Genomic DNA, 24,983 nt, shown 5'->3' with positions numbered 1-24,983 from the left:
TATTTAAATAATTCTATTCTAAAGTAAATAATTCTAAAAGTAAAAATCTTTTAAAAATCTTTCACGGAAAAGGGAGAAGAAGCGAGAAAGGTTTTTTCGAAAATTAAAAAAAAAAAGATTCGAATTAGAGAAATATGAATTGTGTAAAGAAGTTCTGCAAGCGCTCTATTACATCGTTACAAACGCGGAATATCATGCTTCCAGTGACACTCTATAAATAAACATCGACTGAATGAAATAACTGTTCGCATCTCTAGCTATATTCATGTGTTCCATAAATCGTAAGCAACGTTCACATTGCTCTAGTATCGGCAGAGTGGTGAAAAATAAATCGTGCATATAATAATTCCGGTTGTACGTAATGATAACGCTTTACTTTAAGATTAAAAATTATTATTTTAAAATTTAAATGCATATCGAGTTTGAATTTCGAGGACGCGAAATAAAAAAACGTTTCCTATTTAGGAAGATAATCGATAAATATAACGTATGAATATTGGCTAAGTGGAGTGTATATCTTTCTCGCGGTGTTGGTAAGTAGAAACGTTGGCAAACGGAACTAAACGAAGCTAAACCACTGGCCGCACTCTAATCTTAGCTCTCATTGAACGAGTGCGAGCTCCTGTTAATAGCTCTCTTCGCGCGATTTAATGCCCGAATCGTGTTTCGTAACGCGCCGCTTTTCTCGCAATCTTCCATAGACATTCGCGGCGCACACGATCGAAACGAATCGATCCGGTTTTTAAAGCGGAACGATATTTTAACGCTAGAACTATCCGCTTACATATTTTTACATATTCAACGTACCATAAATGGTATAAATTATTTTGATTTGATGAAATTGCGCGATGAAAGTGCAATTATGTTTCTATATTAATAAATATTAATTTATTAATTTATTAAATACTAAAGATTTCTTATCCGTTCCGGGAAATTCTTATTTATAAGATGCTCGATAATTTTCCTTTCTTAATTCTAATGTTATTCTTAAAACTTAATCTAAAAAGAAAAACGATATTTCTTATATCTCGCCTCTAATAATTAACAAGAATTTAATAACTTTGCTTGATAACAGATAATTAATGATTCAATTTGAATATATAATATTACTTAATTATTAAATTATTATCAAATATCTAATAGAATATATTTATAAAACTAATATTGTAGTTATACCAGGATAGTAATTAACGTTTTTTCTTACAATAAAGTACAGTAATATGTCCGTCGATACATTAGCATAAAGCAAAATGGAAGAATTAATGGAATTTAATCTAGAATTATTATTGGAATCGTATATTCGTGAAGAATGATAAATAAACTTCCTACTTTTCTTCCTCTTGTACTTTTCACTTTCAACTTTCATATATTACTATTTTTTAGTTACTTATTATAAAAAAAAAACCGCATTAAAATTATAAGAAATCTTTCTTACCATCTTCGTTCTCGTATTCGTCCTCTTCCTTGCATTCGGACAATCTTCTGCCCCAGGGATAGGGGCTATGCGTCTGATTTCTCGACGGTAACCTATTCACGTGAGAGAGGAAGTAATGATGAAAGAAACTGTCCACGCCGTCCGAATCCTCGCCAGAGGATTGCAGCATATCCTTGAGGGCGGCCAACGAGGTGATGGTGTTATAATTGATAGCTGAAATTAAATCGTCCTCGATGTCACTGTCGTCCGTTGTGTCGTCATTTTTCGACGTTTGATCCTCTTTTTTCGCCTCGGATGCGACCGTCTTCGTATGCTCGGTCTTCGAAGCCTCCGTCTTATCGTCCGAGCTAGTCTCGGACTCGTCATCAGAGGTGCTCGTTGACGTTGTGCTGCTCGACGTGTCCTCGTCCTTTTTCCCATCCGTTTTCTCCTCTTTGAGCTCGTCCTCGTCGGACCCTTTACACTCGTCCTCGTCATCCTCGTCCTCATGGGGCACAGCCTTTGATAATTTATTCGAAGCCTCGTCATTTTGACTGATATTCTCTAAGTTCTTCAAATTCTTCAACGCCTCCTGCTCCCCTAAATCCTTACTTATTCTCACGTTACTGTCCTCGTCCTGACCCGTCATTTTATTCTTATGGTGCTGATTATTGGCAGTCACATCGCACTCGTCCGATTCGTTCTGCTTTTCGCCACCGGAACTCTCCATCGAGGTATCTGAAAATCACACAGTTCCACTTTTTTAATTATAATTTTAATTTTGTAAATTAACGATCGAGTCGATGATTTTTATAAATTTTTATCAATTTCGATAGCTTCGTTCTTCTTTTTTTTTTTTTATTTTTCCTCTCATTTTTGACACACAATCGATTCGGCGATTAACCATAAACGATAAAGGAAGAAAATACTCCTGCGAATTGACATTTTTATTTCGCACGAAGATGAAGAGAAAAATGTAGATAGGAGAGAAGCAAGTCAAATTTTTTATTCTAATATTAGATCGAGAAAGGAAAACATTATTTATATTTTAATAAAGGAAATTATTAACACGTTCGAGTTTGCATAAGTTTTTTTCACTCTCTCGTGCGTCAATAAGACGAGATGATTTTTAAAATTACGTCAACAAGAATAATGTTTGCGCGTATGCGCGGGTAGGTATGTGAAGGAGAAAAAATTGTTTTAAAAATTTAAAATCGTTTTGCAATTTCCTCGAACAAACATACTTCCGCTTTAGAGGTTATGTACGCGTGAAAGGTTTCCTTCGAAACGGTTAATGATGGTGTTTTCACAGGGTCTACTACCACTTCACTATTCATCGCGCGATCATTCTCTTCCTTTCTTGAACATTCACTTTTGTGATCTTTTTCTGAGAGGGTAATAGAAGAAGATTACTTTCGACGCGAAGAAGATTAATAATCGGGGCGATGATAACTAGGACACCGAAAAAAAGATAAAAATAACTCGTCAATCGATTAATTAATTCTCTAATAATATGCTCGCAACTTGACGCATTAAGCTGTCTTTATTCCCTTCGTGTGGAACGTAGATGTTTATAATTATTCACGCTTCTTAGTGACGCGTCAAAGGTACGAAGATAATGAAAAAAATTTGATCCAAGATATTATTCTTCTTTCCTTTCTTCTTTTTCTTTTTTAAAGAAAAAAAAAAATCTAAAAGATAAAATTTAAATAGTAATGGATAATTTATAATTATAAAATTGAGAAAGAATAAATCTGCGCTTTTTTTTTTTTTTTCAAATAAAAATATCATCGTAGATATTTCAATTTTTTAATTTTATAATTAAAATTATATATATAATGTAATATAATTAATGTAAGGTATTATAATAATAAATAATAAATATTATAATAATAATAAATCATATAATAATGAGGGACGTAATGGGATATACATGGGAATATACGGAAATATAAATATTTTTTTAATTAAAAGACTATGCCGGCCATTTTAAGCAAGCGCTTTAAAGCAAGTTTTAATGAGAAACGGAAAAAAGAATCTCGAGAAATATTGCGACAATGTGTGAAATGAATAAAATCTTAACCATCATCCTATTCATGTAAGAAACGCGTCCTTCCTCTTATTGACCAACAGCATTTATACTGTCTTGAAAAATTGTTTGAGAAACTTGCATTTATTCTTTCTATAACTATAATCAATGCAAAAAAAATATTACGAATATTTTAGTCGATTTCTATTGAATGAAATTTTATTTTGAAACAATAATGTTACAATCAATTATATATTATTTTCTTACCTTTCAATAAACACATAATAATATATATTTTAATTAGAAAATTTTTTTTTCTAACCTCAAAATCTTAAATATTATGATAATTGAGAAGAACTTAATTTAATCTGTTGAAAATAGAATTATAATAAAAAAAAGAAGGATTCAATAATCAAAATTGATGAATCAAATCTCTTTTCATTTTTAATTTCTTCACTGTTTCATAATTTCGATTTCGTGTATACGTTTATCACGATCGTGTATCACTATTTACCGTTTTAAATCTTAAGGTTAGAAGAAAAAATAAAAATGGCTGGTGACCTGGATAATTTAATTGATTAAATTCAATCAGTCGGCAAACGAAACTTCGAATTCAAATTCTAATCCGAGTAGCCCAATCGATTGATTCTTTTTTCTCTTCTCCTTCTTTTCATTCTGTTTGGTTTTCTTCGCACAAAATTCTGAACAGTTACGCTTGACATGTCTATCGAAATAGAATAAATTTACCGTATATCTAGATTCGATTAACTAGCGTGATAAACATAAAAATTAATGATAAAATGCAAATAGTGAAAATTATTTGTTAAATATTTTTTTTCTCTTTTTTCCCCTTTTTTTTTCCTTTTTTTTTTTTTTTTAAATGAAAAAAAATTTCTTTGTTTCGTTCGTGAACGCGTCATTGGCGCATTGCGGTAAGTACGCCCTCTATTTCGTAACCGTGGAAACGTTTGTCTGTATAGCATGCAAGTTCTGTTATAGATGCGTATCATACAGCAACCTGGTCCTCTATTATACCCGGCGGGAAGAGCAAGTAAAACACAGTATAACAAACAAAAAATATATAGACTATATATAGTTACGACTAATTATTTTCGTTGGCGAACTTTCACATATTTTTGTATCAATTGTTTAAAAAAAAAAAAAAAAAAAAAAAAAAACAAAATATAAAGCAACGTTACAGTTTACGGTTTAAGGTTTATAGTTCGTGTTTTATATTGTTTTCAAAAAATTATAACCAGTAGAATACCGATAAGTTATTAAAAAAAAATCGGATTTTATCACGTGTGAGGTTATATTTACGAACTTCGATAGCAATTGAATGTGATCTTGAATAACTTGTGACGAATTAATTCCAATTTGAAATAAAGTTCGTTATATAATAGCAATTATAACTATTGTTAGTTCAAAATTTCTTTTTTTTAATTAACAATTGTTGAACTATTATATTTATCATAATTCTATTGAAATAAAATGAATGCCAATATATATTTAGATATTTACATTTAACCATGAAAACTTTGTCGAACGATTGAAGATGCAATCATCGTGTAAGATGAGGAAATACGATATCGATGAAGGTCAGTTTACAAAGTATTACTGCTAATACAGCAACAGGTATGGTTTGCTCAATAACAAAGTTGCTTGTTTCCCGAGATATAAATTAGATTTCGTTTAACGAATATTCTAATCGAATAAATAAGAGGCAAAAATTTGAATAGACAATCAATCGTAATCTCCTTGAACAAGGTTACGTTGGAATAATTTTATCTACCAAATTTAATGGGCAAGGTGATAGATAATGTTTGCAAAGCAAACGTAATACCACCGATAAGATAAATAACTTTCAGCCTAGTGTATATATCAATGTAAATGCAACAAAATCATAGTTCATCGGAGATATCTATAAGTAACTATTTTAAATTACAGATAATCTACAGTGATCGATCGAGTGGAAACGAAATAAAAATAGAAAAATAAAACAATTAATAAACAATACGCATAATAATAATAACAATAAAAGTATAGATTTCGATTAATTCACTAACTGAAAAAAAAAATTACAAATAAAATATTCCATTACCGAATTAATTTTTTTATGTCACAAGTTGTAGAATAAAATTTACCGGAAGAGAAGGAACAGCGTCGTTTAACACGATCTTGACAGGAGTAATGTAAAGTGACGGTGATATGGGCGGACATATATCGCGGGAATATACGCAAATCTTTGGCAATATGCCAAACTCGTCTCGCGAATACTTGTTTACCGCGTGCTACGTAGTGACGTAAAACTCTATTGGGCTCGTAGTAGACCGATCCGGAACATGTGATGATCCTCCACACATATATGTAGATCTCGCTAGTGTCTAGTTTCTTTCTCGCTAGTCTTAAAATGACCGAAGTTAAGACGATCCAAATCGAGCTCAGCACAAGACACAATGATGGTATATATAGAGGGCGACAGACGATCGAAAATATTAATTTTTGTTTTTATACTTCGAGAATGCACATTTTTCTCGACTTGACCTAAATTTCATAATAATGATTCATCGGTACGTGTCGAATCAATAACGTCTTTTAATGAGCATAAAAATAATTAATCTGTTAGTTTATTTAAAATGACGACAAAAATATTTTAGATAAGTTTTTGAATCATAAAATCAAATTATGTCCAATCAAATGAGATATTCAAGGTAATCGAATTATTTTGTTTATAGGTTATAATTCGTCCTGATTCTTCGTGTCGGCCGTGTAACGTGTCCGTAATATCGTTTTTTCGAGCAAACGTTCGTGGAACGAACAGATTCGAGTATTGACGTGGGATGAGACATCGAACGAATGTACACCTTGTCGCAAATGTTTGCAATCGTATCACATATGACGAAACACTTACATGTGTGTAACATGGAAGACAAATTTGAAAAGCGACTTTCGTGCAAACGATATTGAAAATATTAAAATTTCGAAATTGTTATATTTAATGGATAAATTCATAATCAAAAATTGCAAAAATTTCTTAATGTTATATCAATTGGAAATTTTTTAAATAACTTAACAAAGAAGAAAGATTTCACAAAAATTTTATTGATAAAGTTATTTTATTCTTTTTCTTTTTTTTTTTTTATTCTGATCGTATCTATCAAAAATGCATTAAATTATTTCTTTAATTGAGAAATGACTTTAAAATATTTTTGTCAAGATTTTTGAAATGGATACGAGTTGAATACGAGTGTCATCGATGACCAATGTTTAAAGGTAAATAAAATTTCTTGATACTTAACACGTTGAAGATTTAAACGCAAGTTATGTCGATATTATCTTGTTATCGCGGAAGCTTGGCGAGGAAATATACCGATTACATATCGGCAGTGAGAGAAAAATATATAACTTTCGCAGATATGTCCATTACGTGCAAGCAAGAACAATAACAGTAATACGATGAAAACGCCAGTAACCGTGTAAACTGGAGGAACGCACGAAAGAAGTGAAAGGTTCTTATTTCTCGAAAGCGTTCAAGGAACACTACCGTTCTTTTGTAATTATCGACAGCGTACTTATGTTTTCTACTAGTTAGAGAAAAAGTAGAAAAAAAATTTTTATAATATTTTTTCCATCATTAAGATAGTTTCATTATTATTTGAAAATAAAAAAAAATTTTAACGAGTTAAAAATAATAATAGAACGCCGACACTTGAATGATTGTTGCTGTTCATAGTCAATAATTTCATCAACAATTGACAATAATTTACAAATTTCATGAATTTAAGAGAAAATCAAACTAACTTTTTTTATTTTTTTTTTAAGTAAAATTTTTAAATTTAAAAAAACAAAATTCATCAAAATTATAAATATTGCCGGCCAATTAAGTATTAATATATTGACAGCAGAATATATATAATGATTAAAACAAAATGATTATACTTTATCTTCATTTTATTTCATCTTCAATGTAATCTTGAATCGTTTATGAATTTAATAAATAAGTCTTGACTCAACTTCTTTGTATTTGTGTCACGAACAAAAATATTAATATTCCATATATAAGTGGAGATTAATAGAGATTAACTTATAATCTTTTTAAATTTTCAGCAATTCTCTTATTTCAAACTTAGATTTATAACATAAAAAATTTCGATGAATGAATTCTCCGTAATATTTTTATCATAAATATTTCATTTACTATATAACTATAAAATTTGAAAAAAAAAAACTAGAGCAACGATATATAGATAATAATAATGTGTAAGACCGAAAAGAGACCTAGGAAATATCGACGAAGTTTTCCATTCTCGTATTGTCGGTGCCATAGTTCCACAGTATCGATCATTTCAACCGCACGAGTGACGAAAAAACCTCGTGGAGAAAGAAAGTAAAAATGGAAACGATCGCAATAAACTATGAGTCAAAGTTTGCCGTGTGTTTCGTGCCCCTCTGTATTCTCCGAGAATATCCAACGAGGTGCACGCGCTTTAATCCGGCATGCGAACTCGACGTGAAAAGGCAGTTATGAAAAATACAAGAGAATATAATTCTAATAAAAGATTTACACTGGAGAGGAACGTGTCTCTCATCGAGTCGCGTACAGTCGCTCTCAAAAATATCTGATACAATTCGGAAAGACAAATCACACTTGAAATTTTACATATTTTATATTGGATTATATATATTTATATATATTATATATATTTTATATTGGATTAAAATTTATTTTTTATTATTTTTTACGATATTTTTTAAAATATTTTTTACGTTTTATGTATATTTATAAAATATAAAAAAAAAAAAACCATATTATCATATGTATGATCGTAATCGTGTGTTCGTGAATACTTTTTGTATCAATTAAATAAATAAATTAAAATATCTTCTTTTAGTAAGAAGATAATATGAATAATATAGTATAACATGATATTAATATTATAAAATTTTCTTTAAATAAATGATATTTAAGAAAAAGACAATATATAAGCAAATCATAAGATATCATTGAAGAAAAAAATTTACTCGATTTTAATCGATTTTACGATTCGATTTTAGTATCCATACCGTTTCACGTATGACGTAACCGATTTTCTTTTCCCCTCTCTTAAAACCTGTTAACGATCCAATCTCTTTCATCCGATGACGAGTGAAAACACGCGAATGTACACTCATCGACGAAAATACAATATGAACCAACAACGTCTAGATATCGTTACAGGGTGATTCACAATACATACAATTTTCTAGAATAAAAACTAGGAGAAGAAGAGTCGTCTAAACAATAGAGAATCGGTGACCCTTAACTTTCTGTTCTACCATGGTACGGAAGTATCTCTGAAACTGAAATCGATAAAGGTCAATGTACCGACCGAGTACGCAATTCGAAATAATTGGAAGATTTAATTTATTCGAAGAACAATCCAGTATCGAAAATAAGAAACAATGCTATACAGTCGTAGAGATTTACAATTATATGTTTTATGATGTTAAGAATTATCTAGTCAATTAGAAAAGATTTTCTAATATTATTTATTATAAAAACGATCTCATTAATTTTACAAGGATTCCATTTTCCAATAGACTATAAAAAAAGTAAGGTTAAGATAAAAAAAATTTCATAATTTTTTTATTCGTAATCAATATCTTTTTTTTTTTCTTTTTGAAAAAGAAACAATAGAAATTCTTTCAATTCTATTTTATACTATGTATGATAAATAAATAAATAAATAATATACAGATTATATTTGACATTTCTAGAAGGTCGATTTTAAAATTCGAAAAAAAAATTAGTATATAAAAATGACAGTTGAGGTTTATTTATTAATTTAATAACGAATTTAAGTTTGTTAAGTTAAAGGAAGTAAAAAAAAAATGAGCAAAACCGTTCTATCCTCATATATATATATATATATATATATATATAAAGTAAAGTATCATTTATTATTTGCTGTACACATCGATAGATAATAATTATAGACAACATATTTCTATGTATATCGAAAGAACGGCTCTGATAACTGAAGTACACAAGTTTTATAGAACATGCGTTGCATTAATACTGGTCAACATTGAAAGCAAACAGCTGATTCAAGGCTGACGCCCATTGACGTCGAGCGTTTCTCTAATAGTAATGTTTTAAGCCCGCATTACACCTAACCTCTGACCTACCTTAAGCAATGCGATGAGAACGACACGGGTTATTATTTCATCTTTATTAGTCTATTTTTATGCATTTTTATGCTCTCTCTCTCTCTCTCTCTCTCTCTCTCTCTCTCTCTCTCGAAGAAAGATAGTTATACACTGAATCTCTCGTTATCCTGTAATTTTCCATTAACCGAGATTTACAAACAGTTGGTTGAAATCTTGATTAATAGATCGGATCACGTCTGGCCTGTTAATAAGCGTGAATTGAATTTTTTAAGAATGAAACAAATTGAGATATGTTTGAAATAACGTGAAAACTGGCGATGGAAGTGTTTAAATGGAAATTATATTACCGCTTTAAAATGAATTTTTTCCAGGGTCGAAATCCTTTTGTAACGAATAAATGTGCTGATTTTTTTTGAAAACGCGAAAAATAAATTCTGGAAATATTTTCAAAACGAAAAAAAGTAGAGAGTTATAGAGTTTTAAATAATAGATTTTAAAATAATGAAAATAATGAAATATTTTACAATTGTATCATAATAACGTGATGATTCTTCCTACATCTTCCTACGTCGATATAAACGATTACATATCACGACTTTTTCCTTTACATAATGCCGCAAAAGAGATATTGCTCGCTTCAATTGGCAAGCAGTGTATGAATTGTAGCGGATATACCAAAAGTTATTTCTGACGGAATTTTTTGGCATGATTCAAAAGCAATTTGCCAACGATTAAAGTGTTCCATTAATAAGCCACGGGATCTTTATGTTAAGAGAACTGTATTACTGTCATCAGGTGAGTGTCTCATTAAATCTCGTTGGCAAAGTTTAAGTTGATTATCTAATATCGTTTATCGAAGGATATTATCGAATCACATTCTTTTTTCCTTCCTTTTCTTTTTTCATCTGATATCAACGATAGAAGAGATATTTGAAATGATTAAAAATGCAAAAAGTTTCACGTTCGACTTTCTTCCATTTTATGATTCAAAATTTTGAATATAAAAATTTAAAGATTTTTTTCTTATCTCTAATTTTAAGCTAACAAGATATTTCAAAATAACTTTGCAAATTTATCGAGAAAAGAAGTGAAAATATATGAAAATATATAATTGATATATTATCCACGAGAAAAAAAAAAATTTCGATTGATTTGTTAATTATTAATATTAAAAATAATCGAAGTGATCGTATTACGTGATTTGTAGAATAAATTTTTTTAAAAAATTGTTTATAAAAAATTATTTATAAAAAAATCATATTACATTAAAATTATTTATTGGCATAAAAAATATGTAATCACAATTTTTAATACGAAATTTCGTCTATGACACAATGTATGAAAACATTGTATCGATTTCAATATGTGTGCGTAGGTTCGCTCTTTCGTTCCATTGAATACTACAAGCAATAAAGGAGGAAAACTTTCCATTCTGCACCAGAGTCTGGAAAAGTACCGAATGCTTATGACGCAAATTTAACAGAGGACACAGGATGATTGCCAATATTCCATCCCATAAAGACGAAGGATAATAAGAACTTCAATTCGTAATAAATCTTATAAAAATATCAATGTCCAACAAAAAATTCATATGTATATTTATTAAAACGAGTTTGTTCGACAATTGATGACGATATATTCATGGAATTAGTAAAATTTTCATGTTTCAACTTTATAACTTTTCAAAATATTCCAAAAATTTTGATTGTTGAAAATGAAAATAATTTTCAAAGAATTTTCAAAGAATATTAAAAATATATAATAAATAATCTGAAACTGTTGTTAAGTATAATTTCAAAGTTCAAGAACAATAAACATGATTATCGATTCAACATTTAACAAACGATAATCTTCGAATTAAAAATTAAAAACTTTCAATAGACAAACAATGATAATCTTTGACTGATATGACATAAATATACTATATATAAATATTTTAGAAATAAATTGCCGTAGTATCGTTATTTCTTTTTTTTTTTTTTTTAATATTAAATATCTTCATTTTATTTTAAAATTATCCGCATATCTATTTTCCATATCTCACAGATATATATTTCAATTTTGAATAATCTATCTTAAAAAAGAATAATAAGAATGTGAAATCTATTGCGCAATATTTTTGCAAAAAAAGTTGTCAAAGGAATAAACCGATTAATAAAGAAACACGCGCTCAATAAATATCTAATCACGGGGTTACCACTGAACGATAAATCCGTACGTTGGTAAATCATGCGATTGTTGTACGGAATCGCGGGAAACTTGTACGAGAATGGCGATCCGCGGTCGACCACGTGACAAACGTTGAAAGCACGTGCTTCGCATCAATTATGGTCGAAACCAATGAACAACGCGCGCCCCGAGAAGGAATTCCACGCAAACTGACTCGTTTCTCCTCAAAATGAATGCACACACGAAGATTTCATGTTGCAACTGTTTCGCAACCGAAGAAAGAGATGCGGGGAAAAAGATAATAATAACGCATATTGCGTTCAATGAGTAGAAACGAATTAAGAAAAATGAAACGTGTCATCGAGTTAATCGGTTCAGGAAAAGAAGAACGATACTGAAACTCAATTGGTATACGGTAATACACGTGGAATGTAATTGACACCGCGAAAACAACATGGTTAACATCGATCAGAATAATAAATGAAATGTAGATATATTTTATCTATCGTGAAATATTTCTAACTTTTAAAAATTGATCAGGAATTGAATTAATTTATTTTACATTTTACAATTATAACAATTAATTGTTTAGAGATACGATAATAGTTACATCAGTAGTAAAAAATAATATTAAATATGAGAAAATAAAATGATCAAAAATTAATAGGAATTTTTCGGAATAAAAACGATAAAATTCACGAATGAGTCACAATAGAGCAATTTTTAAATCAGCTAAGTATATTAAATGTAACTAGAGAAATCAACGATTACAACAGATTTACTTAGAACTTTTGTTTATATGCGTATATGACTTCATCTTTGGCATCTTGGTGGTAAGAATACCGAAGAATACACTCCGCAAAGCAAAACTGAAAATGATGGAGAGGGGAAAAGCACGTAAGTGGGTGTACGAGTTACAAAATCAGGATAAGGACGAAGATTACCCTTGAAACATCTATTAACTTTATTTTCTAACTTTTATTAATTTACACATTTAAAATTCACCACTAACTCTCTAAAATTTATTTATCTATGAAGAAAAAAAAAATGACAATCTTTCCGATGTATATAACCTATAAAATTATATGATATTGCGCAAAAGATTAAAAACATTACTCATATTTTAAACATAAAGAAAAAAAATAAAACGAAAAACTCTTATCAATTTGTTCGACTTTCTCTATTTATTCGATTATGCTAAATTTTTCGAGAAGAATCGTTGCCAAAGGTTTTTGCAAATGACAGTCAAGAATCGCTATAACAAAGAAAAGCACTATGAGCAGCAAATGATGGCAAATCGCCTTGGCGACCCAGTCGGTAAATTCCTGTCGCCACAATGTCTGCATCGGCGAAAGATAATCGACATACACTATTTCTTTGACGATCTTGTTACTCTCGTTAGAATAAGCCGATTATATTTCAACCAAATAAAGAGAGAGACATGATGCCAGTAATGCATCTAATAAAGACAAATATATATATTCTACTTTATAAATGTCTGAATATTTTAATAAATTGGAGATTAAAAATATTAATTTTTTAAATCAAATTTTATAAAAATATTAAAAATTAATATTACAATAATATTTAATATATATCGAATTAGTAAACTATAATTTTAAAGATATTATTTAATATATAAAAAAATTTAGCAATAATATAATTTTCATAATTATAAATAATCATAAGATACATAACTATGTAATGAACATGCTATCAAATCATTGAAAATGCTTTTATTCGTAGATAAAGATTAAATTCTCTCTCTCTCTCAAAAAAAAAAAAAAATATTTTTATTTTTTAATGGTAGTATACATATATAAGCAGCAGAATGCTAAATCATCTTTTTGATAAAGGAAGTTGAGATTATGTATCGTGAATTGACGATTTTCTAATATTGACTTTTGCAACGAATTATAAAATTACAAATTTGATTCGAAAAATATAACCATGATAATGTATATCATTCGGAAGTGATAATAGCGTGAACACGATAAGAATGAAAACATAGTTAGAAAAGTAGATATATTTTTTAAAAAATCTTTTGCAATTATATATGCATTTATATATGTTTATTAATCCCAATGATTAATGTAGTTGAAATATAATAAATAAGTTATATGTGATAGATACCAACTTCTTAAAATCAAGACTGAATTTGAATTCAACTTGGTTATGAATAAAATTTTTTTTTAATAGAACTATGATTCACTCACATATGCCAACGGTAATTTTCCTTTACCAATTATAAATTACAGATTAGTCATAGATAATTGCAATATCGTATTGTTTTGTAATTGTCATAACTTTTCTTTTTTTCATCGATCGAAGGTCACATTCGATCTTCTCGTAAAATAGCTTATTAATCTAATTTATAAGAATGCGAAACATGAATAACTCGTAACGTGGCAATTATTCGATAGAGGGAATATTTATAAGGAATGGAATAAACGCGTGCGATGTACATACATCTAGATACATCACGTACTGCTCGATAGAAAATACACTATTGAATCCATTCCTAATGTAAGCGATGACGTATTACCGTATCGTTCATAATATCTAGAATGACATACTTTTATGAACGTGAAATATATTTTTGCTATTTTAGAAATTAATTTAACAAATTTTGTACAAATACAAAATCCAATAATAAAGGATATTAAAGGATATTAAAGGATATTTAATGAAAAAGAAAAAGATAATTTTTTTTCTTATTTCCAATACTCATCGAATAAAATTTTTTTCATGAAAATTTTATACTTCCAATTACAAAAGGCAATTATAAAAAATTATAAAAGATATTTATCACTGTTACAAAATCTGCATTGTTTCATTAAGGAAATATGAAAATCATCGAGTTTTTAATAATAAAATATTTGTAGTAATTCATATATAGTATAGTATAATAAAATTTGAGTTTAAAAAAAAAGATACATAAAAAGAAACGATTAACTGAAAATCAACCACTCGTGCACTTTATCATCATATTTACGAGAGGTTTAAACTAAAACAATAATTGAAAAGTTTCGATTACTTATTAACTTCACAAAGTATCGTTTCATTAAAGTATAATGCTCTAATGTATGTTATATAATAAATATCATAATGCTTTAACTATGCTCGGTAATGTAAATAATGTTATTTTTTTATCGAGAATAAGACAAAAGTTGCTTGATTTCTTGATTTTCCATTATATGAAAAAAAAAGTTACATGGAATCAAAGAAAAGATTAAACAGGAATAAAAATTTCACTATAGGAAAAAAAAGTTATTATATTACATTAATATTGGAAGATTCAAATTTCTCAAATTTCTAGTTGATATTCTAAAGATTGAAAAACTTTTATATTTGCAAAAAAGAATCATTAAACAAAAAATAATATCAAAAATATAAATGTCTTTTATTACCAGAATTTGATTCCGTTTTGTGATCTATACATGGAAAAATCTCAATTGTTTCCAACAATTTGCAGTTCATTCAACAAACACAATATGCAATTTTGAGGTTAGCAACATTAATCAAGCAATGCCGACAACTATATAGGTTAACGCTGTTTAACCAACACGAAGATCAAACAAATAATTCCGTGAAAAGCGTATAACAAAGAGCGGAAAAAAACTAAAATGACATATAAGATGATGAAAGATTAAAACGAATTCAATTTGACTGTTGAACGGAACATGAAATGTGACGATCGCGTTTCTTGTTATAGTACGTGCACAGTGTCACGCGCATTACCCATCAGAGGTGACATTCATCTTTCTTTCGTAAAAATACCGGTTAATTAACCACTATGCCTATCCGACCTTGCAATTAATCGTACTGTTGCGCATGGATACGTGTTTGCTTCCGGCGTAATCCCTGATATACTACCAATACGCTTCTTAATTACAACCAGCCGTTCCGAATTACACTTTCCGCCAGAAATATAGGTTAAATACGTACACTCCCGCTCTAAATGTCTTAGGATATTTATTTTTAATCAGATTTTAATACTTGTTATAAATTGATTTTTTATGCCTTTTTTTTGATTAAAATATATTTTTCTAATGATATATAAATTGAATATTTATAATTATAATTATATTAGGTTAGCTAATAAATATTGATTTATATATTTTTTATATATTCATATATTTTTATACTAATTTTTTTGTTTAATTTTTAGATAAATATAATGAATATTCTTTTGGCTTTTGAATGTACATCGTTAAAATAATGTGCTCGTACACCTTTCGTAATAATATAATATATAATATAATATATATTATTTGAAGTAATCAGGAGGCTAGCTAATTCTAATAAGCTTGCTGATATTTTATGAAGCTTAAAAAATTCAAATTGAACACTAAATAAAAATTGAATAGATGAAAAAAAGATATTATTTTAATATTCAGAATTGATTATTAAATTGTAATTAATATTATTAAATTGTTTGAATCCATAAATACGAATTCGAACGGAATAATTGAAAATAGTTGAAATTAGTTAATAACTTTGTCTCATATTTTATGATAAGAAGTTTATTACTTGTATTAGTTATATGCTATAAGGAAAATTTTAATGCTCGAAAGATGAACGAAATTAAATTTCAGATACTTCGTTCACATGTAAACTCGGTTATATATCTATGAATAAATATATTTACTGAAAATAACTGTTCTCTATTTGTACAGCTTGATTAAATAAGCCGTAGAATCTTCGATGCAATATATTCGAATGCTTTAAATATCACAATTGTTTTATTAACACATAAAATGATGATATTGTATTAAAATAATTAAATTAATTTAACTTTAAATACATTTAAAAAAATTATTACTATTATTAAAAAAAGAAAGAACATGTTGATGGTAATTTATATTATAATTTACAAATTAATTTTAGAAATTATAATATATTACTGATTAAATATTCACAAAAAAAATATATGTCATTATTATTAGAGTATGATAAGTATAGCATAAATAATGTATAAAATTGCTAATATTGATGAACAAAAAATAACAATCACTTTATATAAAGAACTTTATATAAAGAATATTAAGTTTCTGAAATACAGACGACGTAGACCTTACCTAATCCAATTCAAACGATAACACAATCATCGGATTAGATACAGATAACTTCAGGATCATGAGAATCCTTATAGAAGATATTTCATTGTCCTAACAAATTCAACATGGATATACTTGAATTTAAAATCAGATAATAAATATCAAATATATGAAATTTAGTTAATTAGGACAAACATAATTAGACATGTTAAGTATATTGATTAAATTTTATGATAAAAAAAAAAAGGAATACTTTATGCTAAAGTCAGAATTCAAACTTATTAGGTTAAGACTGAATCATATTTTAGTTATATACGCATTATTTATTTTAATTCGATTATCTCACGATGGCTAGCTAATTAAATGGATTTAGTTTGGATTAGCTTGAAGTCTTAAAAGATACTTAAAAGATACGTTTAACATGCAGATTTAGTAAAGGATTATGTTTCAACAAGGCCAAATAAATCTAAATTAAAGTTAAAATTAATTTATAAATAAATGATTGAGTTAAAGAAAATAATAAATCTAATTTAACCTAATCAAAATCTTATACAAACCTAAATCTCTTCCAAATGTAATTCAAACTAATTTAAGCTAAATCTATCTATCTAAATCTATCTCAAATTACATTGAAACATTTATAAATACAACATAGATAATAAGATACAAAATATTTTTATATATATTTCGAAAATTAAAATGATCTTGAAAATCAGAATTAGTGAGATAGCGGTATCTAAATATCAAATATGATTTATCAATAATAACATTTTGTTGTAAATAGACAAATTCTACAGTTTTTTTTCCCCATTGATTTCATACAAATCAAACGTGTTAAACTTGTGAAAATGGATATACGTCTACCAACGATATCATAAATATTTAAAAAAAAGAACGATGACGTAAGTAACCGTTACTAATCTGAGTTGTAATGTTTACATTAGGAACGAAGTCAAATTCGATCTAAAGAAAAATTACATTTCCCAAGAACATATCGAAATAAATCATGTATAACAATTTTATGCATATCTATAAATAATAAAGTGGATCACAAAATTGAGCAAAATGTAAACGACTCAAATATCTGTTATCTTAATTTGAAAATATGAAGAAATAATTCAATAATCAAAATAAAATCAATATTGTAACAACGATCAAGTATAATTTTCTATAAGTTATAAATAATTATAAATTATTTATCTATTTAGAGATAAATTTGAATATATAAAATACATGAAAGATGAAAGATCAAAATCTAACGATAATAAGACAACGAAAATTTTTAAAAAATAATTCATATATAGTTAATTTGTTTTAGTATATAATCTTTTGTATGTAATTATCTTATAACATAAATATTAACTTATAAAAAACATTGTTTTTAAAAAAATAGTTTAGTTTTCTATAAAAAATTAATATTTATTTTTATTTCCAATAAATAATATTTTAATTATTGGTAAGGATTATTTTTTATTTATAAAATAATTTATTAATCCTGTTTAAAAAAAAAATCTCGTTTTTTATTAAAGAATTAATTAAAGAATTGATCTCAAATATTAATTTATTAATCCTGTATTGTCAAAATTGTATTGTCAAAAATTGCATCATTTTGTAATGAATAAAAATAAATGATAATTTTAATGCTAGATCAGAAAAATACAACGAATGTGATATATTTAAATTTTTTTTAATTTTTTTTTATTATTATTTTTGTTATATATTAAACTATATATTATCAGTTTAATTAAATTATAGCTACGATAATTTAAAAGTTTGTAATAAATGATTGTATGTTTCTAAAATGTTACGATGTTACTCATAAAATAACAGAATAATTTATAATATAAATTTATATTCATATTCTCTTTAATTATATTTTATTTCAATGAAGATCATTGTGTTTAATTTTTAGGTATAAATAAAATCATTTTGTTTATTTGATTTAAAATATTTTATCCATTCTGGATAAAATAAAAGGAAACAATTGAGAAACTTGAGTAAGAGTTGTTAAAGTTGTTCTGTTAGATTTAAAAAAAGAGTATTCTTATTATAAAATATTTTTGAATAAAACAGTAATGATCTCCATCTTTTATTTTTTATTTTATTTTTTTAAAATAAAAAATTTTTAGATATATATATAACTCTTGTTATAAAATTTATAAAAATTTATAACTCTTAAGAACATGCATCAAATTTATCGAAAATTTCGATTATCTATATATGTAATAGTAATTAACACGGATAACTATAATTTGACTAACGGCAACGTTCGACAAAGCGAGCGACTAAATGATTGCAAAAACATTTATACATAACTGAACGTATAATGTAGCTCATAATAATAAGAATAGAAAATTAGAGCTGATACGCTTCATAAATATGAAGCATTTTATTTAATTGTAATTTTTATTTACTTGGTATTATATATGTTTGAACATTAATTGTTCGAATAAATATAAAAATATAAAATAAATAATTAATTATTGAAATTATGATATTAGAATCAAACATGATTTATATAGTATTTATATCGTAAATTTATTCCAAATATATCTGATTTTTATCATCTAATTAATATTATGAATCGCTAAATTGTATCAAAAATGATTCGGTTATCTAATTACAAAAATTAATTGACATTAAAACATTAAAACATGTAATCTAATCAATTACTTACTTCAAAATCATTTCATAAAAAATGAATAGTATGTTATAAAATAAAAGTATGTTACATTTTATTTTTAAATGATTTAAACAATATTTTGATATTATAATAAATATATGTAATTTATAATTATAAGTATATATAATTAAATATTATTAAAGATTAATAATTTAAATATTATTAAAGATAGAAATTAAATAGAAATTAAATTAAAAAGAAATTAAGAAAAAATTTTATAAAATGAAATATATTAATTAGTTGTTTTATTTTTACATTAACATATATGCAATTACCTTGATACGATGCGTTGTACTGTTTAAAAATTTTTTAGCAACGATGTCGTTAATTTGTGTAATAATCGTTCTTGTTGCTGCTATGGAAAATAATCGTTGCGTGCTTTCCCAATAGCTGCTTTGTTAGTAGCAATGAAATTGTTAATATCAAAAAGCGTTTCACGAATTATGTATACACACACTGAACAAATTTTTCACCATAGAACTCTATACACTGTCGATAAATAGATAATGGCACAATGTGTTTTCTCCTTTCCAAGATTGAAAGACTGTTAAGTACCAATTACTGTTTTAAAAACCATAAAAATTAACTTCATGTATTCTCCAATTTATTTCATTGATAAAAATTAAAGTAGTGCAGATTTCGATCTATGATAAGTACTTTGTATTATTTGCATTGAGGTTAGGTTTTGCATTAAGTACAAAAATGATGTGAACTTTTAGATGATATTGATAACAAACCCTATGATTTGTTAACACATGCCAATCATATTTTTTTGTCATTCAGTTGTACATATTTTCTTTTGGTTTTTTGCATTTAAATATAAATTAATAAAATCATAATTCCAATATTCAATGATTTAATAATAACTGATTAAAATCAGATTTTATTTTATTTATTTTGTCAAATTTTGTTTAATTTATCAAATTATGTTATCGAAAAATCATCTCATATCATTTTCATTTGTTGATAAAACGCATAATCATTAAACTGTTGAAAAATTTACAAATTTTCTTTACTAAAACACTTCCACAGTATTAATCGATTTGTGTTTGTAAAAATTTTCGTTACACCAAAAAGCGCACACAAATATGTTGGATTTGACCTCTTGCAATGGCGAGCTTCGCTCTTCGTTTCTTCACTATAATGAATGACGTTTATTGCTCTTTCTCAAAGATAGAATTCAAGCAGTTGTTCAACATTCGTAAGAAAAACTTTGAAATAATTGAGACGACAAATAGGTATCTGTCTCCTTTTGAACTTGTCATTCAACGATAGTATGTTGACACTTAACCTAAGCACGTCGTAAAAATGCCGAACGCACCACCTTCGTCTTGAAAATATTTGTCGTTTTTAATCTTGAAAATACAAGTTTTAACATCAAATTTAAACTTTACATTAAGTACACGGTAAGTAACGAACGTCGACGATCCTCGATATCGTTTCCGCCGTGAAAAATGATTCGTCACCAAAAACTTTTTCGCCAACGATTTATTTCATTTTTGCAAATATGTTAATCACACTCTTTACACCGGACGGATAAATAAACCACGAAATAAAGATATTTTATTAAATAGCCAAGGCTATGGTGCCGCGTTATAGGCCATGAAGCGGCCGGCACGCAAGAAACCGGTGGCAGTTTCAAGAAGCGTACACCCCCGATCGCACATCCTTCTTGGAGCCCTGGCGAGAGCCAACTGCTCCATGCACTTGTATGCCAACATTCAAGGCGGTTCTACAAGTGACCAGCTGATTGAATAAACGATCTGGACGTTTGATACACACACGATTCAATTATCACGTTTTCTATATAAAAATGATTTTTATAATTAAATATAAATTGATCAGATTTCAAATATATATATTATTAGAAAAACAATTTGTGGCAATCGAGAAATTAAATAGAAAAAGAGTAAACGAAAAAGAGGTACTGCGATCATATCTCTTTCTCGTCTTTAATATAATCGTCACTTCATATTACCAAATTTTTAGATGCATTGGAAGAGGGCACCACTAACTGCAAACGATGTATGAACGTTTGATTATCAATATAGTTTTTTAACAAATATTTGCCATAAATAAAAAAAAGATAAGGCGAAGATAATTATTTAACAATTTAATTATCTAATACAGTACTTAATTAAATTAAATGAATAAATTCTATCTAATATAAAAAAAAAAAGATTTTATGTAAAGTGTTAAAGTACAAATGTGTACAATAAATATATTTTAGAATTTATTTATTAAAATAAATAATTTTAAAATATATTAAGAATATAGACATTTTGACAAGATAAGAAAGTAATATTTTTCATTTAAATTAATTATACTGTTTCTTATATTTGCAAATGAAATTAATTTTTTAACTATATAAACCATAAAGAAAAATTTCTATTTTTTTAAATTTATATCAATATCTTAAATTTTTTTATTATGATATTTTTTAATAATTTTAATAATTATCTATTATGGAAAAATTATATTACAATTACAAAAGATAAAATTAAAAAATTAAAAATGAGTTAAAATAATAAGATTTGTTATTTTTGATAATAATGAGGTAAAATAAAAAAATAAAATCATCAATTATTCTGGAGTTTATATTTTGTACATTAGCATATTGATAACGAAATGTCATAAATATTACATCAGAAAATTGTACGAAATCGTATATATTGCACAATATATATGTACGTGGAATAACCGCACATGTGTCCATTTGCTGTGATGTTCACGATTGCAATTTTACAATATAATAGTAACAAATAGTAATGTATTCTTTATTGTTTGTGATACCTTAATCTAATATTTATTTAAGAAATACTTTAACTTTTCATATATAATAAATCAATAGTAATTTGTAATTTTTTTATATATATAGAAATATATTATAAATAAAATGTGTGGAATTTGGGCTCTTTTTGGATTAAATGTATCATCTTTAACTAATATTTGCAATAATTTTGAAAAAATAGCACACCGTGGTCCAGAGGCATTTAAACTTGAATTTGATTATGCAATTAAGGTATAATTTTATGAAAAAATTTTCAAATAATTATATTTTTACTAATATACTATAAATAAATTTTTATATTGTTCATTTGTAGAATGGTTATTTTGGATTTCATAGATTAGCAATTGTGGATAATCTTTATGGTATGCAACCAATGAGACTTCATCAATATCCACATTTATTTTTATTATGTAATGGTGAAATTTATAATTGTAAAAAGGTAATATTTCTCGTTTTTTATTTAAAAATAATTTTAATTTCATTTAATTATTTTACTTATTATAACAAATTGTTACTTATATAACAAATTAAAATTTATAGCTTGGTTTAGAATATGGATTTACATATATTACTCAATGTGATGTCGAGGTGATAATTCATTTATATGCACATCTTGGTATTGAAAATGTGACCAGGATGCTTGATGGAGTTTTTGCATTTTGTTTAATGGATATTAAAAATAAAAGAATTCTTATAGGTAGAGATCCTTATGGTATTAGGCCTCTTTTCAAATTAAGTTCTGATGATGGACAATTAGCAGTTTGTTCAGAAAGCAAGGTATCAAATTAAATGATTTATTTTTATATGAAATAAATGTATATAACATTGAAATTTTTATTTAGGGACTTATAGAAATAATTAAACATATATCTTCAAAATTAATATTAAAACCATTTCCACCAGGACATTATGAAGAATATGAAATTTTAAATGATGGTAGAACAAAATTATTAAAAAGTGTAAACTATTATCAACCTGGAGACAAACCTTGTTTTCAACCTTTTGTTCCTTATAATAGTTTGTTAAAAATATATTTATTATGTAATATAATATTTATAAGTTTTAAATGAATGAAATAATATAATAAATTATATTTCAGGTTTGACTAATACAGATATACATGGAAATATAAGAAAATTACTTTCAACTGCTGTTCAGAAAAGATTAATGTCTGATAGAGAAATTGGTTGTTTATTATCAGGAGGCTTGGATTCAAGTTTAATAGCTGCTTTACTTGTAAAACATGCAAAAGATGCAAATTTATCATATAAAATAAAAAGTTTTGCAATTGGTATGGGAGATAGTCCAGATATTATTGCAGCTAGACAGGTTAAATAATAGTTTTATATTATGATCCAATATTTTGATTAATAATTAAATATAATAATATTTATTAGGTTGCAGAATATATAGGAACTGAACATCATGAAATAATCTTTTTTCAAAATGATGTAATTGATATTTTAGACAAACTTATTTATCAGTTAGAGACTTGTGATATTACTACAATTCGAGCTTCTATTGGGTAAATTATATTTTACTAGTGAAATATTTTATAATTATAATAATTTTAAATAATAAAAAAATAAATAAATAAATAAATAAATAAATAAATAAATAAATAAATAATAATTAATAAATAATTAATAATGTAGCAAATATTAGTATAATATAATTGTAGTAAATATTAATTTTATTTTATTTTTTATATAGTATGTATCTTGTCTCAAGATATATCAAGCAAAATACAGCAACAACTGTGATATTTAGTGGAGAAGGTGCTGATGAATTAGCACAAGGATACATTTATTTTAGGGATGCACCAAATCCAATAGAAGCTCATAATGAATCTGTACGATTATTAAAAAATATATATTTATATGATGGTTTGAGAGCAGATAGAACAACTAGTGCATTTAGTTTAGAATTACGAGTTCCATTTTTAGATATTCAATTCACAAATTATTATTTATCATTGGATGCTGCTTCTAGACAACCTCAAGGTATGATATTATAAAAAAAACTAAGAAGATTAAGATTAATAAATTAAAATATAAGTTCAATATAGGAGGAATTGAAAAATACTTATTGAGATCTGCTTTTAATGATACAAATCTTTTACCATCAAATATATTATGGAGACATAAAGAAGCTTTTAGTGATGGTGTAACATCAATTAAGAAATCACTTTTTCATGTTATACATGATATTGTAAATGCTTGTATATCAGATGAAGAATTACAAAAAGCTCATTTGAAATTTCCACATTGTATTCCAAAAACAAAAGAAGCTCTTTATTACAGGTATAATATTTAAACATTATTACATTATATATAGTTTTATATTTTATAAATTAATATTAAATATTAGTATATAAAAAATATATTAACATTTCAGAAAAATTTTTGAGAAATATTATGAAGGACAAGCTGAAAGTTTTGTACCATATTTTTGGATGCCACAGTGGATAAAAGGAATTTCTGATCCATCCGCAAGATTTATTATACATTATGCAGCAGATATAAAAAATAATCAAAAAGAAAATGAAAAGAGATTAAAAGTATAAAAACTGATTAAATTAAATATATAAATTATATATATATATAAATTTATAATTTAAAAAAAAGTATAAAGTAATTTGTAAAAAAAAATGTACATATATTATTTATGTTGTAATACAATAAATA

The 24,983-nt window shown here is 26.4% G+C and overlaps 2 protein-coding genes and 1 long non-coding RNA gene across 6 annotated transcripts in view; 2 read left to right on the top strand and 1 right to left on the bottom strand.

Moving 5' to 3' along the window:
- Positions 1-21,319, bottom strand: part of LOC122718897 (dentin sialophosphoprotein-like) — a 99,868-nt gene extending 78,549 nt beyond the window's left edge. The window contains exons 1-2 of one of the 3 annotated variants that reach the window (XM_043944296.1): positions 19,781-21,319; positions 1,436-2,152 (exon numbers count right to left, since the gene is read on the bottom strand). In XM_043944296.1, coding sequence (XP_043800231.1) covers positions 1,436-2,144 — 709 coding nt within the window. In that variant the 5' untranslated portion in view covers positions 2,145-2,152; positions 19,781-21,319. The remainder of the gene's footprint in view (positions 1-1,435; positions 2,153-19,780) is intronic. The other 2 variants (XM_043944295.1, XM_043944294.1) reach the window with 2 other exon arrangements.
- Positions 5,775-6,385, top strand: LOC122718898. The gene is made up of 2 exons (XR_006347475.1): positions 5,775-6,013; positions 6,179-6,385. It is a non-coding gene; the product is annotated as an uncharacterized LOC122718898 (long non-coding RNA).
- Positions 21,320-22,016: 697 nt separating the features above from the next.
- On the top strand, positions 22,017-24,869 carry LOC122719003 (asparagine synthetase [glutamine-hydrolyzing]). 2 transcript variants are annotated; one of them, XM_043944506.1, is made up of 10 exons: positions 22,017-22,270; positions 22,384-22,527; positions 22,610-22,735; positions 22,837-23,073; positions 23,139-23,313; positions 23,396-23,625; positions 23,694-23,821; positions 24,010-24,299; positions 24,365-24,599; positions 24,694-24,869. In XM_043944506.1, the coding sequence occupies exons 2-10, from the start codon at positions 22,402-22,404 to the stop codon at positions 24,860-24,862; spliced, it is 1,716 nt and encodes a 571-aa protein (XP_043800441.1). In that variant the 5' UTR covers positions 22,017-22,270; positions 22,384-22,401; the 3' UTR covers positions 24,863-24,869. The 2 variants fall into 2 exon arrangements, with proteins under 2 accessions (XP_043800441.1, XP_043800442.1); XM_043944507.1 differs by having other exon boundaries at positions 22,017-22,527.
- Positions 24,870-24,983: the final 114 nt, after the last annotated feature.

This window comes from Apis laboriosa, unplaced genomic scaffold, assembly GCF_014066325.1.
Source record: "Apis laboriosa isolate Shangri-la unplaced genomic scaffold, ASM1406632v1 scaffold68_cov148, whole genome shotgun sequence".
Taxonomy (NCBI): domain Eukaryota; kingdom Metazoa; phylum Arthropoda; class Insecta; order Hymenoptera; family Apidae; genus Apis; species Apis laboriosa.
The sequence above is the reverse complement of the archived record's forward strand: the minus strand, read 5'-3'. Positions and strand labels throughout refer to the sequence as shown.